An 18196-nucleotide genomic window follows, 5' to 3' on the forward strand; every position below is an offset into this window, starting at 1 on the left:
ATAAACGTATAGTAAGAATTTTGTGTTATAGCATTCAGGACTGAGGAAAATACAGATTTAATTGATGTGTTATATTTTACATTCATATTTAGTCATAATTTACATTTACTTATTTTGTGCTAAAAGAGTCTTGATTTAAGTTGCATGGTGAAAAGGTAACCTGAGGACAAATGTATTTACATGCCTGGCTACTTTGTTAGGCCTTAATTTATTGGCTTGCTGCCAAGCTCTTCCAAAATGCCATGACCTTCTCATATGGAGTTCAATGTATCTGTCAGTTAATTATTTTTGTCTCAAAATTTTTGTAATAAGACTTCCTGGACACATTTTTTATTGTAAAACAAATCATTGTTTATAATAAAGTCAGATAAATTGTTATCTGGAGGAAAAAAAGAGGATGGTGTTTAGATTTTGACTGTCTTTGATATGCACCTCTGCTGTCATACAGTTGAATTCCATTATTCTTGAAGATATGCTCAATACTCTGCATGTTTGATGGTCCTTCATACATAACATTTTCTTTGGATTTCATGTCTTGCAGCAGAATTGTGCTTCGTAATGCATTTTCAGTCACTTGTGTGTACGACTGGGAAGAGAACCTTTCAGAGTTGATTCAAGGAAGCCACAATTTCCTTATGCTATCATGTTGGCAGCAGTGCTGAATTAAAGAATTCCTGTCCACTGTTTTTTGTTCCTGTTTTTGTGGAAATAATCTGTTTTAATTCTGCATAAATTCAGTAATCTGGTTTACAGTGCAGTCTTGCAAATAGCTGTCATCACAGCTGTAGGGTGGAAGAGGGAGAGGTGATGAGGGGATGTGAGGGACTGGTGTTGTGGAAGGGATACAGGAGGTGCTGAAGCAGGCACTGATGCTGGTGCAAGCTCCTTTCTGCTGAAAGTGTGTCCAGACTGAACTGGTGGTGAAACAAGTATGAGACATGAGAATGATTCCCTTTACCTTAATGGAGTGTTACACCTTAACAGGTATTGTGTGTACATCTTATTGTTAATACTGTAATTCCTGTGGGTCCCTGGCACAGTAAGTGTCTGTTTTGAGAGCTGGCACTCTTTCATGTAAAGCTGTGTCAGCTGAATCAAGGTACTGCAGCATATAGGGAAAAGGCCATTAGTTGAAGTTTGAATTCATTAGCATAGATGTTGCACTTTAGATATTTGGAGGCATTGCCATTTCTTTTTCTGCAGAGAATGCTTATTTGCTAGGACTTAGAAAAGCATAACACATTTTTACAAATAAATTAAAAATCATTACTTCTAATGCAAATCAATAATAAAATTTTTAATCTGCCTGTGATTTTTAATTTAAAATTCAATGCTAGTAAAATTGAAAGAAATAACATTTCAATTTACTCAAATCCTATTTTTGTGTGTGTGAATTTTTACTTAAAATCATTTGTTTCAGGATAAAAATTAATCTGGAAGTTTATTTCTCACAAAAAGAGAAAAGAAATAATATATGTTTTCCGAAGTAATTATAGAACTATCAAGAACAATTATTCAGAAAATATCTACTACTAGAAATGGTAGGAAAACTTACGTGCTGTGTTTTCAGCAAATGGCAGGCTACAGCATGGTTGTAATACCTGACAGTTTCTGAAAATATATAATTGTCTTTTAATTAGAAGATATTGATCGTTATGTGAACATATAATATTCTGCAGGGAAATCTGATTGTTGGTAGTATAAAACTAGTACAGTAACACTGTTAATTTAATCGAGGACTTTAATTTCAGAGCAGTTATGTGCAGACAGTTGTGCAACATTTTAAGTTACATTCAGTAAAGTTACTAGTTTGTTAATCACCAATAATTAGCATTTAAATGGATTAATCTTTGTTTGTGTGGTTATGTTTTTTTATTTTTACTGTAGTATGCAAGTGTTGAGAAAGATGGTGAGCATTACATGACCCCAGAAGATTTTGTGCAGAAATATCTAGGACTTCATACAGATCCACATCACAATCCTAAGACAGTGCAGCTGTTGGCTGGAGTGGCAGATCAAACTAAGGATGGGTGAGAATTTTGCTTTCCATTTGAAACTTGTAATGCATTAGTACATGCGTGAGTCGTGAGTTGGATAACTTCATCTTCTAAAATACATTATTGATTTTATTACACTTTAAGCTTATTTAGATAAGTTTTTTTACAAGTACAGTAGACTATAGATTTGGGAAAACTGGGAAAAAAAGGTGGTGTTTAACATGGTTTTTTTTTTAAGTTCAGATTTGGTTTAGTGACATTTTAATAAATGTTACAAGTGCTGAGGGAGTTGAACTGCAGGGAAGTTCAGCGTAGTATGATTGCCTCGGAAAAGTTCTTTTCTGTGTGTCCATGTCCATGATTAGATACTGTATAGCGTCTTCAGTACCTGTAATGAAACATGGAAATATGGAAGAGCATTCTTATTTCTGTAGTATGCAATTCAAATCAAACTGTTGAGGTCTTTTTTAAAGTGCTGACTCTTAGAAAAGTGAAACACGAATGACTCTACTGAGGAAGAAGGTGTTTACCTAATGAAGATAAGGTCACAGCACATAAAGCTTTTCCAGCGCTACTTACAGGTGATCCTGCTTGCTTCTAGACAGTTCCCTCAAACCAATTTGCAAAATGTCTGCTCTGCTGAGTACCCCCTAACTCATTTGTCTTCCAAGGAGCCTTTTCTTTTGCTGTGTGTAGGCTTCTAGTTTTGGCCTTGGATTGTAGTAGGATGTATGGACATTGTTGAAGTAAATTGACGAAGTTAAGATGGATCAAAGAGGTCAAGAATGCAGAAGTGAACAGCTATTTGGTAGGGAAGAAAATGCTGTTAAAATAGTAAACATTTGTAAATGTATAGATGTAACTTATTTTAAATTGAACTTAAATGTTTTTGTTTTCATGCGTTCTGCTTTAGAATATTTTCTTAATTTGCTTATTGTCTTGAGCAGCTTGCTGCACAGTATCTGTGCTATACAAGTGAAATTATATATGCTATATACTTTTTACACTAAATGACAAAAGTAGGATCTTCCGTTTGATGTAATGTTACATGATTTTTCTTTTTGTAAAGCTGCACTACTTTGCTAATACATTTGAATGTGCATATATTTTGTAAATCTTAATAACCTGTCTCTGTTCCCAGTACATGGCTGCAGTTTGTTGCTCTATTTCGGATTGGAAAGGATGTTTTGTATGTATCTGTTGAAATAATAGTCTATTTGATGACTAGTAAACCAACAAGCTTAGTATCTTGTTCCTCTCAAAAAGCTGTTGGTTATCTTTTATGGTGTGCATTTCTTCAGAAAAGGTCTTATAAAAGGATTTTTCTTACAGTAAGAAATCAATAATTTGTTTTATTGCTAGAACAGAACTTTGAGGCATCACTTTTTGTTGCGTTCCCTGTGAACTGAATATAAAGGGATTTTTTTGTTTGTTTTTGTTTTTGTTTTTTTAATCTGGGTAATATTTGAAGTGAGTTAATCAAATATGGGTAAGTGTGCTTTATCGGCTTCTGTATGGGAAGACTGGGATTTTTATTTTGCACTACCATATAGTCTGCAGTGCAAAATGTTTATCTGCTTGAATACTTGTCTGAAACTTATTTTTCTAAACATTTTAAATATTTCTCCATAATCTGTATTTCATGTGAAGAATTTCTTATACCCCCATCATCATCGGTTTATTTATTTTCTTCTACATTCACATTCTTTCATTTGGGGTGAGGTTTAATATATCAAAATCCAGAGGTTTAATATATCAAAATCCAGACACTAATAACTATATAATCTGCATAGAGAGTTTAATCTGTAGCATGAATAATTATTGTAATCTTCAACTGAATTCCAGAATGCATTGCATCTTTCCGAGGACATAAGTTATAAAGAAGTCCAAGGAAGCCCTATTCCATACATACATTTGTAAATTAAATGACAGCCCAACGTCACGCAGCAAGTCATTGAGAAGCTTTGGGTTTTCTTACATGATTTCATTTCTGTATCTACTGTTGTAGTCTCTTAGCCTTGCTTGCTCTTCAAATAAATAGTCGCAGTGTTCTTGGTTGCTTTCATTGTTAATATTTTTTTATGTCTTTTAGGTTTAAGTTTGGCAATTTACAAAAAAAAAAAAAAAGGACATTTTGGAACTGGCTCTCTGTAGGCGTGTGTTTAAAAAAAAATGGTTTTTTACTTTTTTTCTGATAGTAACCTGATCCTTATTTAACTGTTCCAGAGTACTGTTGCCTTCTCCCGTTACTGCAGTACAAGACTGGTTTGCTTTAGTGGAACTCAGTAAGGCAGTTCATAAAACAAAAGACTGTTCACTTTCAAAATGTTTATTCCTCATTGTTAAAAATGCATGTTCTTAGCAATTAATGCAATGACCTCTAAATCAGAATTTCACCTAAACTTCCTTGTCTGTTGCCTGTTTAATACAGCAGGATTTCACTGACGCTGTAAACATTCCTATGTCTTCAGACTGCTGGCACTGGTTTTGAAATTAGGATAAATACCCTCTCTGAATAATGTACTTATATATATATGTGCCTAAACCAGTTTCCCAATTATATAAGTCAATTACCATAAGTAGGTATTGCAGTTTTAAAATAAAAGATTTTTTCTCCCTTCAGGCCTTCAAAATTTCACAGTAGTAATTCAAAATTCCTCATTTTAATTTCTTGTATCTACATACTCTTTTTGTCAGCGTATCATCCTTAAATCTGGAAATACATTCCTGAGCAAAGTTCTGAAGAACGAGTTGGTATTTCACATAGTGGAGAGTCACAGCAGAGCTATACATAACGTCTAAAAAGCTATGTTGTGTGGGGAAAAATGAACAAAGAGTTGTAGTAGGAAAAAAGGAAAGATAGAGAAGAACTGTAAACACATGGGTTACTTGGTGTGCTTTTGGAGGATAAAAGTAGAGAGGAAATAAGAGGAAAAGAAATTTTTTTAAAATGTTACAAATGAAATGAAATGAAAGGTGAGTGATTTGATATCGTTATGGACTCTGTAGTGCAGTGGGTTCACTGGGTGATGCTTGAGTAGTGATCGGGTGGGAAGCTCCATCATTCCGTTTAATCCAGTTCCTGTTATCTCCTCGCTAATGGCGGATCACAGAGGATATCCCTGCTCTTAGGCATTGCAAGTTGAATATATGGAAAGGCAATTGAATGTGTCTGTCTCCTTTTGCTGTAGGCACTGTTAAAGTGAGACCTCTGAAGACGTCTTCTTTCAGGTTCAGGCTTCTACGAATGCGTTCTACAGAGATCGCCACTTGATTTTGTCAATTGTAAAGCTTCCTGATTAGGAATTAATTTGTATGTCAGCTTTATGCTTGTATGTGAGGTATATTTTGAAATGATAGTATTTACAATTGTTTTAAAGGATCATCTGTTTCATCCTAACCCCTTGTTTATCAAGGTCATCTTTCGGATGAAGTTGACTTTGCATCCGAAGAACCATTCTCATATCTCTGATTTTTGTGGCTGAAATGCGACACATTAATACCATGATTCCGTATTTGCCAGATCTTAATTATTTTCAAAATCACTAATTTTTTCTGTATTTCCTGTGTAATATGTATATGCAAGGATGTTAACATATGTAACCTTTTTTTAAAGTATCTCAATTCTGCTTCTTGTGTACTTTGATAGAGAAAGACTAGATAAAGTAATGAATAGTGTAGCTTGATTTTCTTCTATTTTTGTTTTCTTTGTAAGGAACAGAATTTATACTTGACTCATTAGCACTAAGCAGTGTTGTGTGAAGTAATCACTATAAACTAATGATAGCCTATGAAGAGTATTAAATTCAGATCAATTGTGTGCATTTTCTAGGAAAATGCATCATCTACAATGATATTCTATGTTTTAACAGCATTTAGTGAAATAGTAATTTTTTGTTTAATTAAAGAAATGTAATTGAAATACTTATTGCCATTGATAATTTATTTGATGCTAAAATATATATCCCATCGTTTTTTGTGCCAGCATTATCCTTTATCTTAGCTTAAGGCTTATCTTTCTGCAACTCTTTATGCATGCGGCATTCGGACCCCTTCTAAATATTTTGTTTTTCTGTAAGTCAGAATAAGCTGAGTGCCTCTAGAAAAAGTACTTATTATTATCCTAACAAATTATCTGTGCATTCAAGTCTGAGTTTATATGTAGTGACCACAGGGACTTGGGTTTCTCTGCAGTGTTGCAAAGATGATGTGGGAACCTTATCTGGGGCTGTCGCTGCTTCCTTGTCTTGCACAGAAACAACTTTCCTAATGCATCCTGAGTTGGCTTTTTCTGTGTAGCAATTGTCATGCATAAACAACTCAGAATCTTGTGATCTGCTGTTACACTGAAGTCCTTCCCTGCCTTGTCATGTCTAACTGTTCTTGTGTCCAAATGTTCCTACATTCTTTATTGTCCCCAAGTACATGACTTGGCTGTTCACATTATATTTGAAGTGTAATATTCTTTCCATATGCGTAGTAAAGTTTAACTTTTTCTGACCCTGTTTTTTTTCATGAACGTTAGACATTGTTTTAAGAAAATGTATGTTTTGTAGTATATTCCTGTGCTTGAATTAAAATATCTTTTCTTTCTCAGTAGAAATATATATAGTAATACAATGTCAGAGCTGTAGATTTCATGGTAATAGAATTTCTGTGTTTTTATCTCTTAATTTTTAAGTGCTGTGTGCTTACATTTAGAATTACAAAGTAATGAATTATAGGTGTTCAGTGGGAATTGATTATGTTTTGGTTTTGATGGATATGAAGAATTCAGTTGCTTTATAGAGGAAGAAAGTTGCATGAAGGTTAAGTAACTACTTAAATGTAACAAATACTTTTCAGTTTCTAGATTCTTAATTATTTTATGTTAGAATTTTATTTTAATATTTGGGTCATATAGTTTTCTAGAGTATCAAGTGCAAATGATCATTATTATTATGAACATTTTTTTAAATCTTTGTAACTTCTGTGTTTTCCTTTGTAGGTTAATTTCGTTTCAAGAATTTTTGGCATTTGAATCTGTTTTGTGTACTCCAGATGCAATATTCATTGTTGCTTTTCAGTTATTTGACAGGAATGGCAATGGAGAAGTAACATTTGGTAAGAATACCTAAAGAAAAACAGTTTAAGAAAGTGATTAAAATAGTATCAGTCATAATAATGGTTCCTGACCACAGGTGCATAGAAATGTATATTGTGCAGTACTGTACTGTTTTCCTAAGAGTTTGCATGAGTAGAACTTTTTTTTTCAAGTGATACAAGCTTGAGAAGTACACAGAGACAAAATATGTTCTGCTCTGTCATCTTGAATCAAGATTTTTCGTTTTCCTGAGGTAGTTTATACAATGATGTTTTGCTCAGTGTCATCCTAAGTGAAATTTTATGTCCTGGACTTTAAACTGCTTCAACAATGGGGGAGTTTTAAAATACATTCTGGATCTCCACATATCTTTGAAGAATTGTCAGTAGATACAATAAGAGCTCAATAGAGAAATTAAGGAGGTCTAATCTTTTGATTTCCTAGGTTAGTGTTCCTTTTCTTGAGGAGCAAATATTTAATGGTATGAGTGTAACTTACAACTAGATCATATATTTGAAAAACTAGGAAGAAAATAATGGCCTTCAGTTTTGTTACCTTTTTTCCCCTAATCACATCAATTAGTGATCAGACAAAATTCTTTAGGCCAACTATACTGCTTTATGATATCGCTAAATAACTGTTATTAACATTGCAGTTTAAGGAGGAGTAGGCTTTATTTTTAAAACTTCATGTTTATGAAAATTAGATAAATCAATGGTAAGAATTTTAATAAAATGGATTGAGAATTAAATGTTATTTCTATCCAAAAGAATAAAGCTCTTAATAAAGAAAATACAAACTATGCTTGGATTTGTAACCACTTGCTGTTTGTACTATTTCATTCCTATGAAAAGTGTTTCAACTTGTTGAAAAAAATGCAAGGGTCGTTTTATGGAAACAAACTGCTTGACTTACGATGTCTGTTAAATTACATCGTTAACTGAAGAGTCAAATACTAAGCAATTGGGATACACAGCATCTTGAAAAGCAAATCTTTTAGAATTTACGTAAAGATGAAGTCAGTAAATGCAGTCATTACGGATTGGAGAAACTACTGCAATCAGTGTGACCACGTTAATGATGGTGTATTTAATAGTCTCACAAAACGGGGATTTGAACTTCGTAGCTCTCATGAGCACACTTGAAATTGCTGGTTCCATAAATGAACAAAATTGTATACATTTCAATTTATACAGATTGCTCAGTCAGACTGAGGATTGTTATTTTTATGAGTGTGTAATTAAATTAAAGTCTAAAAGAACAACACAAACAAGAAAAATTGTAAACGAGAAAATTGCATGTTTTTTCTACATCTTGCTGAATTTTTTTATAGGGCTGATAAATCTTGAATAGGAAATTCCTTAGGGAACTTAAAATTTACTGTTGGTTTCTTGTTTTTTTTATGAAATTAATTATATTGCAGTTATTACTATATGTTGCAACATAACATAGTACGTATTTTTTGTGCTACAGTTCCCACATTTGCTGCTGCTTTTTTGCCTTTTTTAATTCTTGTTTGTAACACGGGCTGTTTACTTCATATGCATAACATACAAATTAATACATGTGTGAAAAATGGCAATGGTGATATGTGACGTTCAGAATCTGGTAACCCTTCGGTCAATGTCCAAGTCAGTCTTCTGGCCTTTAGAGGCTGTTTTATGATTGAGTCCTGCACTCTTTCGTTTTCATAGCACATAAACAGAAAGGCACAGAGTTTAGTTTCATGTGGAAACATGACAATATAGAAAAATAAGTCTTAAAGTTAAAAGTTTTAGTAAATTATTAGAAATGTACTGAAATGGAATAAGTTTAGACGGTGTGAGAATTGCTGTCAGACAAGTCAAGTCTGTTACAGACTGTGTAATGTACCCAAGTCTGCAGGTAAACCATGTTGGTTATGGGAGCAAACACCAGTCAAGATTTTCTAGCTCAGATGAAATGCTCTGTGGATGTGATTGCATTGATGCCAAAGCTAACTCAAACCAGTAAGTCTTGCCAGAAGCAACATGGATTTACTGAGGTTTTCCTGCACTGTGCATCTGGAGCAAGGGACAGAATTAACTTGGATCTGTCTGTTAGACCAGTGACTTGAACCCAACACTGGCCTTGTGTGAGATAATGTATTTTCAAAAAATATTCTTGTCTACTCAAATTTTCAGTTATCCAGAGAAAGTTAAGTATACTTGTTGAATTTTAGAACTGGCTCTGTACTTGAAAGCAATTTGGTCTAGTTGGGTTCACATCTGCTATTTAGGATTTATTTACTGACATGATTTTGGACCATACTAAAGCATGTTAGCATTTTACAGTCCTCTTGAGCCTCAGTCTGCCACTTGTCTCTTAAAAGTTGAGCTTCCAACTCTCCAATGATGAAACTATTAATTAAATTGTATTACAGAAGAACTATCTTAGAAGAGGAGCAAGAGTTTATGATTCTTTAGAAACTTTTATATAAATACTTGTCAGCTATGCAATGCTAATCGAAGTACTTGTCTGTGCAATATCATATGTTAGTTGGAATTGTTGCAACATGAAGCCTTCTGTCACTTTAATATCATCTGCTTTCTTAATGCTTTGGGACAGTTTTCCAGGAGTTTTGGACATCCAGAAACCCTGTATGAATGACTTCTATAAATATGCAGTTAGTATTCTGCAGCATTTGTATAATAGGTTCATTGCAACAAGAAATTGTACCTACTTAGTATGAGCAAACTGCACAGCATGCTTAGTACACTGGACTTGCTGTCAGCCTGGTGAATAAAAAGCAGTAAAATGACTATTTTAATAACCCAGTGATACAACTGATAGTGTAGTTCGTTACTTTTTAATTCATGTAGAAATAGAGAAATAACATGTATTTTCCTGATCAAGTGATTCTACATCTTCATAAATGCTTCCTAGGTGAATATTTTATGCAAAATGTGTTGCTGATGAGCCCTTACAATACTGCATTAACCATAAAATATTTAAAAGGTAACAGCTAAAGCTGATGAAGAAAAGTGATTTTTTTCTCATGCGTTATTTTCTTGTTACGGGTTTCTGTCTGTAGCCAGAGAAAACTGACAAGTGCTTTGCTCTTTTGCTCATGGGATGTAACTGACTAAGCTGCTTCGCGAGTGAAATATTTGAAAACACTCCATAAAATTTATACTGCTGTACTAAGGAATATTCTCTCTCTTCTGTGCAGGTCTTTTGACCTGAATTCAGGTTAAAGCACCCTGAATTTGCTCAGGTTATTTGTGTTTTTCCAGTGTTGAAGCAGATAATCTTTACTATGGCTAAAAGATGAAGTCTGTGACTATGACTGAAACTTCTCTGAAAAACAGGTTGTCTAACTGGAAGTAAAAGGATTCTTTGTAATTTATCTCTTTGGCACACGATACAATGATCTGGACTGCATCAGTTTTTCAAGGCTTTTCCCAGCTGTTCTTCCTTGTAGACTCACCACAAAGAAAGCCATTCTCTGATAAACTGGAGAATTTCAGAGATGCTTTTTTAGTTAAATACACATGCAGATACAGATAGAAAGATAGAGCTGAAATATGTTCGTGATTCTTGTGCACTCAGAATTATTTTGGAGATAATTGGAAAATATTTATGGAACTGAACATAAGGCTTTTAAAAACATCCTGCAGCTCAAAATCTAATTACAAATATCTTGCAGAGTATAATAGCCGTCTTCTTCAAAAGTATTGGGGAGGAGGAAAGCAATCAGATGCCTAGTAATGCAACTCTTTGAAAATTATATGATATTGGTGAACTGAAATAATAAACATCAATTTAATAGTTTCAGAAGTTGGGTGTATAATGATACTGAACTCTTGCCCATCTATTTTCTTAAACCAGTTTTAATCTGGGAGAGAAAGTTCAGGATTCCCCTAATCAGGACATAGAGTTTGAGAACACTGGAAGAAGATGAGCGAGAAGAACAAGAGAAAGGAGTTGAATATATGTTGTTATTAGTGCTTTGTTTTTGAGCATCAGGAAACATGGAGCACTCCTAGTGCTCACTTCTCCACCGTTTTGAAAGGGCAGTTGGATTGAAAATGCTAGGATTTGGATTTAATTGTAAAAGTTCTGCGTTCTAAAATATTATTTGCAACCATAAAGGCTGGAAACCTTTTATAATGTAAACAGAAAAATACAGTCACATGTCTACAGAGCTGAGGATATAAGAAAAACACTGTGTTTTTATTAAGTGTGCTATAAACCAGAACTGCTATGTTTTTGGCCTCCTGGTAGCTGTTAGTTGCCTGTTTTCAAGGTGTCTTTTACTTAACACATGCAGATAATGTAGGAAACACCACTTCCTTTTGTCTTTTTTTTTTTGGTATGATCTTTTCAGGCTTAAACCACAGTTTTAAATACATGTGAACAATGCAGGGTGGCAACTCCATAATAATACTAAGTTCAAAACCATAGTTCAACAACAGGGAACAGAAAAGGAATTTTTTGTTAAGGCTGTCATTAATCTTAACTTTAAATAGAATCACTAATCCTTTTAAAATAAAAGTAGAAATACTATGTAGCTATTTCTAATTTGGCTTTCTCATGTCAAAGTAATTATTGTATTACTTACATTTGGATCACTTTTAATATACTTCTGTGACATCAGGTGCTACAAAAAAGTCTTTCTGCCTTTAACTGTGATTCTTTATTTTAGGCTTCAAAGTGAAAATATGCTATTTGCAGAAATAATGAAAACCAGCAACATAAATGTTAAAATGCATTATGTGCATTAGGCCTGAAATATCTACAAATGGGACAGTAGATTACTGAGTAGACAGAAGAAACTGCAAAACAACCCTGATAAACAACAAACTTTTAGTATGCTTTTGCTGCTACTTAAGACTTGCCACTTTTATATTTTTGTGTCCCTAACAAGCATGATTGATGTTTCATCACTGGTGAGAAGCAATGGCAAACTGTTAACACGTTGTTGGCACTGGAATTGTGTGAGGTTTCCACTCTGCTTCTTAGGGAGCTGCTAAGTCAAAATAAATAATAGGTACTACCTCAAGGTTTACTTGGAGTACTGAGCTCATCCTTACAGTGGACCACCAACAAGACATCATAGTGTTTATAATTTAAAGTATTCTTTCTCCTTATATGATGTGGAGTATTGCCTAGAAACTTTGTTTTTCTCCTATCATTTTTCTGAGCCTGATAGGTAAGAATGTTTGATGGAGGTTGAGCCAGCCATGTGTATGCTGCCTGCAAATAGCTGCTCCAGGCATCTATAATTTGTTTAAAATGATTGGGTGGGGAAATTCTGCAGCAATCTTGTGAGAATGTGTGTCGCCTTGGAGGTAATGTACTAGTGCACTAGAGTAGTAGGTTTATTGTTCCTGGCGCTGATGGTAAGTTGAGTGTGTCATCAGGCTGCTGACTTGTATGCCCATCTGAGAAGAAAATGTGCTCCTGTAAGCCTGGAAAGAAAGTTATCAGCTCAGTAGGAAAGAATTCCACTGTGGAAAGGTGAGCAAAGAGTAGAAGACATTAGTAAATGAGCAGCATGTATTGACAGAGATGATGAATGTGTTCTCTAAAATGTCATACTAAAATGAAAGGCTTTAAAAGTGATTTGCTGTTTGCCCCCTGCAGAATAGCTCTGTTGGAAATTTGAAACATTTATAGTTTATCTTAATTTAGAAATGTTACTAGGTTTCTGAGGGAGATAAAAAACATGGGCAAACCTGGCATCTGTACCTTAACGTTACCTGTTTTCTTTGTTGTCAATGCTTTGCTACTCCTGTGGGGAAAAAAATAATTAAAAATTAAACGTTTCTTCATAATTCAGAGTGATGAAAATGCAGGTGATGATCACATTATGTATAATTTCTGAAATGTGATTGTCTGTTTGCTGCTTCTCATCACACAAGTTGTTAGCTGTGGTGATGGCTATTTCCTTTAGTATAAGAGAATAGCCAGCAAAATTGGATTAAAAAGGTATTCTTGATATATTGTGAAGAAAGCACCCATGCTCTTGGGTAGAGATAGTAAATTTTAGCACCTGTTGAGAGGTGTTTGAGAATCTCAGATGGCTTTGGAAGATTGCATTTAGTGTTTCTGTGGTTTTAACTGTGAGTGCGATGTGGCACTGGCACAGGTTGCCCAGAGAAGCTGTGGCTACCCCATGCCTGGAGGTGCTCAAGGCCAGGCTGGACGGGGCTTTGAGCAATGTGATCTAGTGAAAGGTGTCCTGGTGGAGGGGGTGGAACTAGGTAATCTTTAAGGTCCCTTCCAACCTAAACCATATGATTCTATGACTGTTCAGAACAAGTACACAATTTTGCCTCTGTACTCCAAGTGTTTCATAAACAAAACCAACATGGAATTAATTAAGCATTAGATACAAGAGCATATCTTTAAACCCAGACTACTATAGTACGTGCAGTATAAGTTACTGGGTGTGAATGCCTGTGGAAGAGAAATGGATAAGGCACCCACATTTTCAGAGAAGCAACAGGCTAATCTGGAGACCATTTATTAAAGCTAGTTAACCACTTCTGGAATTCTTCAAGTACTAATACGCTCAACTATTGAATATAAATTTATTAATTTAACTTATTTTTATGTGCTGAAGAATCTTGTGATACGTTGATGACTAGTTATAAATGTTTTTATGAAGATAATAGTTTAAGATTCTTGGTTGTTTAAGTAGTACACAAATACATGCTGGAGTGAGAGTTATGAAAACACTAGGGGCTTGAGTCTCATTAAAAGTAAGTGAAAGGTCTATCTCTATGAACATGGATGGATAAGAAAAGAAATGTTTTAAGAAAAAAAAACACCTTTTTTTTTTAAACCTTTGTCTAAGGTTAAAAGAAGCAATTATCGGAAACAAGTGAAAATATGATTTAAATTCTCTGGCTGCTTCAGCACATTCTTTCCTAAGTCTTCATTAGAGGAATTTGGTGTTTATTAGAAATCAGTTATACTGACATGTAGGTAGTTGCTGCTTGGCACCCTATTTGTACATTAGTAGCCAAGCCAACAGACCCAGTGAAGGAGGCCTGTCTTCTTCACTGCCCACAGTTCAGTGCTGTTTTACAGAGTCCACAGTGAGCTGCACTGACCTGATTGTGTTTGTAGTACATGCAGACTCCAGGTAGCTTGGTCAGAAGCTGCAGTGAATTAGTGGCAGGTGGGGAATTTGAATTTACAGATCTTGGTTCGTTGATAAATAAAATAGTTTAGCACTGTGTATTTGGTGCTTTATCTTTCTTTTTCTTAACCCTCACCTTGCACATTGATACTGGTGAGTAGGTATGAGTGGACAGTTACAAGTAGTCAGAATAGTTTTTTAGGTTTCTTGGTTACTCTAACAGCTCCTTTTGCCTACCTTGCAGTGGAAACTGGTTTTAATTGTAGGTTTTTGACTATACTCTGTGTTTGACCTTTAAGTAAGGGTTATATTACAGTTAAACCACTAGCCACAGTCTATCCTTTGAATATGTAATCTCGGTCTAACTGCAAAGCAGATAATCTAGCCAAGGAATCCTACTTTGTATGTACCTCTACTGAGACACATATATTTTGGACATTTACCTTCCTTTTCTCACTGAAAACATACAACCATATAGTGGTTTGCCTAGATTTGATCTAGAACTAGTAGAAAGGCTATTGAATTGAAACAATGAGTGAATCAAGTAGTCTTTTAGCATAGAGAAAGCAGTAAATTTGCTCCAAACAAATAGCTCTTGATAGAGTTGTCAGATGATAATTAAAGATCTTGTTGCATTTGGTCTTTTAGCATAACTGTTTAAACATATAAAAGGTGTGGTTTCAGCTAAAATATTTTGTACTTTGCTTTAAATTTAAGCTGTATACCACATTTTATTTTGGTTGTCATCAGGTTCTGGGTTGATAAAAACAAACCATTTCAGGTACTATGAGGTAAATTTTGAAAAGTGTTCATATGATATGGGTAGATGTCCAGTTCTACAGTTTATGTGGTTGGATAATCTGCACAAAAAGCAGGCTTGTTTGCAGCATGGCAATGCTGTGTATGAATAATGCACACCGTTTTTCAGATGAGGTTTTTGACTAAATTCAGATAATATGTTTAGCATTGGGATTTCAGTTGTACAGTATACATGTGGAGAATTCCATAATCTGAAATAGGAGGGTTTTTCTTTATTTCATTTAAAAGAGGACATCTCTATCTTCACTTATCTTAAAACATTTTAATAACTGAGACTATCAATTATGTTTTGTAGGATTTGATTTTTGTGCTAAGGCCTTATCAAAAGCATCTAATAACGTGCTTTCTGCTGAGTTAATGATACGTTTTAGATGTCATTTCTTATACCTATCTTCAATAGCCATATTCAGACAGTGTGATTGTAATAATGAAGTTTCAATCAAACCATACTTAGTATGACAAATATTGCCTGAGACTGTAATGCAGGTATTCGTGCTCTTGATAAAGGGCCTAATTTGACTCCTGGCAGAGACAGAGAACCACTATTGATTTTTATATCAGAATGCAAAAAAGCTCTTATTTGTCATGTATGAGAGAAATTGCTTCTTAATTAAAACGAAATAAAACACTCACTCCAAGGTTTAATGCAGTAATACAAAAAGTATCACGTTGTGTCTCAAATATGTTCTTATAGGTCTGTAAAGGTTCAGTTAGCAATTATTCTTAACAAGCTAAAACACTTCTTAAACAGCTGCTGAAATCATCATTTGTTTGTATCCTTCCTGGAATGTTTGTAGACTTATTGTACCCCGAGGCTCACTTGTTGTTTTTCCCTCCCCCAAAGCAAATGTCAAAGAAATATTTGAACAAACTCTTACTCATCTTCATATCCCCTTCAACTGGGACTGTGAGTTCATTCGACTGCATTTTGGACATAACAGGAAGAAGCATCTTAACTATTCAGAGTTCACTCAGTTTCTTCAGGTCAGTTATTAACCTTCTTCGAAAGTAGAACTGAAACTCATTTCACTTCTATTAATACACTAATACCATTATAAATTTTGAGCTTATTCTGGTGGCGGTAATCCTTATCTGATACTAATCCTGACAGTTATGATGAACTGTTATTTCTCCATTGTAAGCAGTGTGTACTCATTGTGCTTTAACTTACATACCATACTTTCAAAGAATAGGACTAAACATACTGTTTACGGAATTAACAGTTTTACTGATTGTTGTTAACACTGGATTGAGGGTCTACTTTTTCTGTCATAGGAGTTTAATAGCAAAACTAACCTCTACCAGAGAAACTTAGCATCCTTAATATAGCTAGTTGTTATCAACCGTATAACCTCCCACATAGAGGTTTTAGCTTCTGTAACATTTCTTTTAGTTTTATAAACGTTATCCTAATACTTTCTTCACTCACTGGCATGCATGCTACCGCACGTATATTGGGAGTTAAGTCTTAAATGCAGCCAACTTTGCAGGAGGTAAATCTGATTTCCTGAGATGTTGCTGAAACGTCCTCTAGGAATTGGGCTTTAAAGGATTTCACTTGTTGAACTGCACCTTGTGCTAAGCCAAAAAGTTAACAGTTAAAACATTATGAATTGAACATTATACTAGAAAGAAATAAAGATGTCAGTTATAAAGGATAGAGAAAGAGGAAAGTAGGAGGAATTTACATTATAATTAATGGAAAAGGAGTTGACGGAATTGTAGGTAATTGCACTGAATCCCATAAATTAACATTCAATGGATATACTTATGATATAATTTTCTGTCTAGTAGACATGAAGAAAAATAGATCATGCACTTCCAGAGCTGGTCTTTGATGCAAAAAAAGTTTTGTATGTACTGTCTTAAAAGTAAGGAGTGATAATGTGCTTTGACATCTGCAATTATTGTCCAGGATAAAAATAGGTATCACAGAATAGTTTGGGTTGGAAGGGGCCTTTAAAGGTCATCTAGTCCACCCCCGCCTGCAATGTGCAGGGACATCTTCAACTAGATCAGGTTGCACATAGCTCTGTTCAACCTGACCTTGAGTGTTTCTAGGAATGGGGCACCTACCACCTCTCTGGGCAGCCTGTTCCAGTGTTTTACCCTCATCATAGAGAACATCATTCTTACATCTGATCTGAATCTACCCTTTTTAGTTTAAAACCATTACCCCTTGCCCTACCACAATGAGCCCTAAAAAGTGTGTCCCCATCTTTCTTATAAGCCTTCTTTTAAGTATTGAAAGGCCATAGTAAGATCTTCCAGGATCCTTCTGTTTTCATCTGTCCAGGCTGAACAGTCCCAGCTCTCTCAGCCCTTTCTCATAGGGTAGGTGCTCCAGCCCTCTGTCATTTTTGTGGCCCTCTGCTGGACCTGCTCCAACAAGTCCATGTCTTTCCTACACTGAGATGTGTCTTGATCTAGAGCAGACTCTAGAAAAACATACCTAACTGTAGGAACTGAAGTCTATATTGAGGTACTGGAGTTTGGCACAGTTCTTTCAAGGCTACAGTATAACTTGATACTTTGAAGTAACAAACTGTGTCCCATGTTTGACACTACATATTTTAAGTGATCCCAGGCACAAATCTGGGACATGAGTGCAGAAATGAGCCCCCAGATTATTAGTGAGAAGAACCCTTTTGTTGGGAACTCAGAGCAAAGTGATAAATATCTGTTCTGGTTTTATGTTTATTGTTCCAAGATACTGCCATGTAAGATAAAGTAACCTCTTACTGTCATCATATAATAAAAACCCTTAGTAGAGAAGGCTAGTATGGGCTGCAGTAATTTCAGTATGTACACAAATTGGATATTGTTATCCCTTCTTTTAGATCAGGTGGTTTTTCTCATTTGGTTTAATGGCATCTTTTGGGGTTTGGGACTTGGATCAGAGCACGTTTGTTGCACCCTGATCTAGAAAACCTTGATCATGAGTTTATGAGAGTTGAGAAATTACTGCAAAAGTGATATAAGCCAGATGGTTTGCCCTCTTCTTGCTGTCTGTCAGAACACGGTTATTATTTTAGCAGCTTCTAGAGATCTGAATGACAGCTGAATGTGCTTTTATTGTTTGCTTGAATAGAAGGAAACAACTTTTTCTGGACATAGAATTTACAACCATCATTATTATCTTGAGGTTAGGTTACCACAGTGTGCTTTGTATGAAGGTTTTTACAG

General features: G+C 34.8%; 1 protein-coding gene across 3 annotated transcripts in view; it reads left to right on the top strand.

The window, feature by feature from the left end:
- Nucleotides 1–18196, top strand: part of SLC25A12 (solute carrier family 25 member 12) — a 48781-nt gene that overhangs the window by 2961 nt on the left and 27624 nt on the right. For 2 of the 3 annotated variants that reach the window (XM_017835898.1, XM_017835907.1), the window contains exons 3-5: nucleotides 1888–2030; nucleotides 6985–7100; nucleotides 15855–15994. In XM_017835898.1, coding sequence (XP_017691387.1) covers nucleotides 1888–2030; nucleotides 6985–7100; nucleotides 15855–15994 — 399 coding nt within the window. Of the gene's footprint in view, nucleotides 1–1887; nucleotides 2031–6984; nucleotides 7101–15854; nucleotides 15995–18196 lie in introns of those variants that run through there. The other variant, XM_017835916.1, reaches the window with a different exon arrangement.

Source organism: Lepidothrix coronata, unplaced genomic scaffold (genome assembly GCF_001604755.1).
Source record: "Lepidothrix coronata isolate B3197 unplaced genomic scaffold, Lepidothrix_coronata-1.0 Scaffold7, whole genome shotgun sequence".
Taxonomy (NCBI): Eukaryota; Metazoa; Chordata; class Aves; order Passeriformes; family Pipridae; genus Lepidothrix; species Lepidothrix coronata.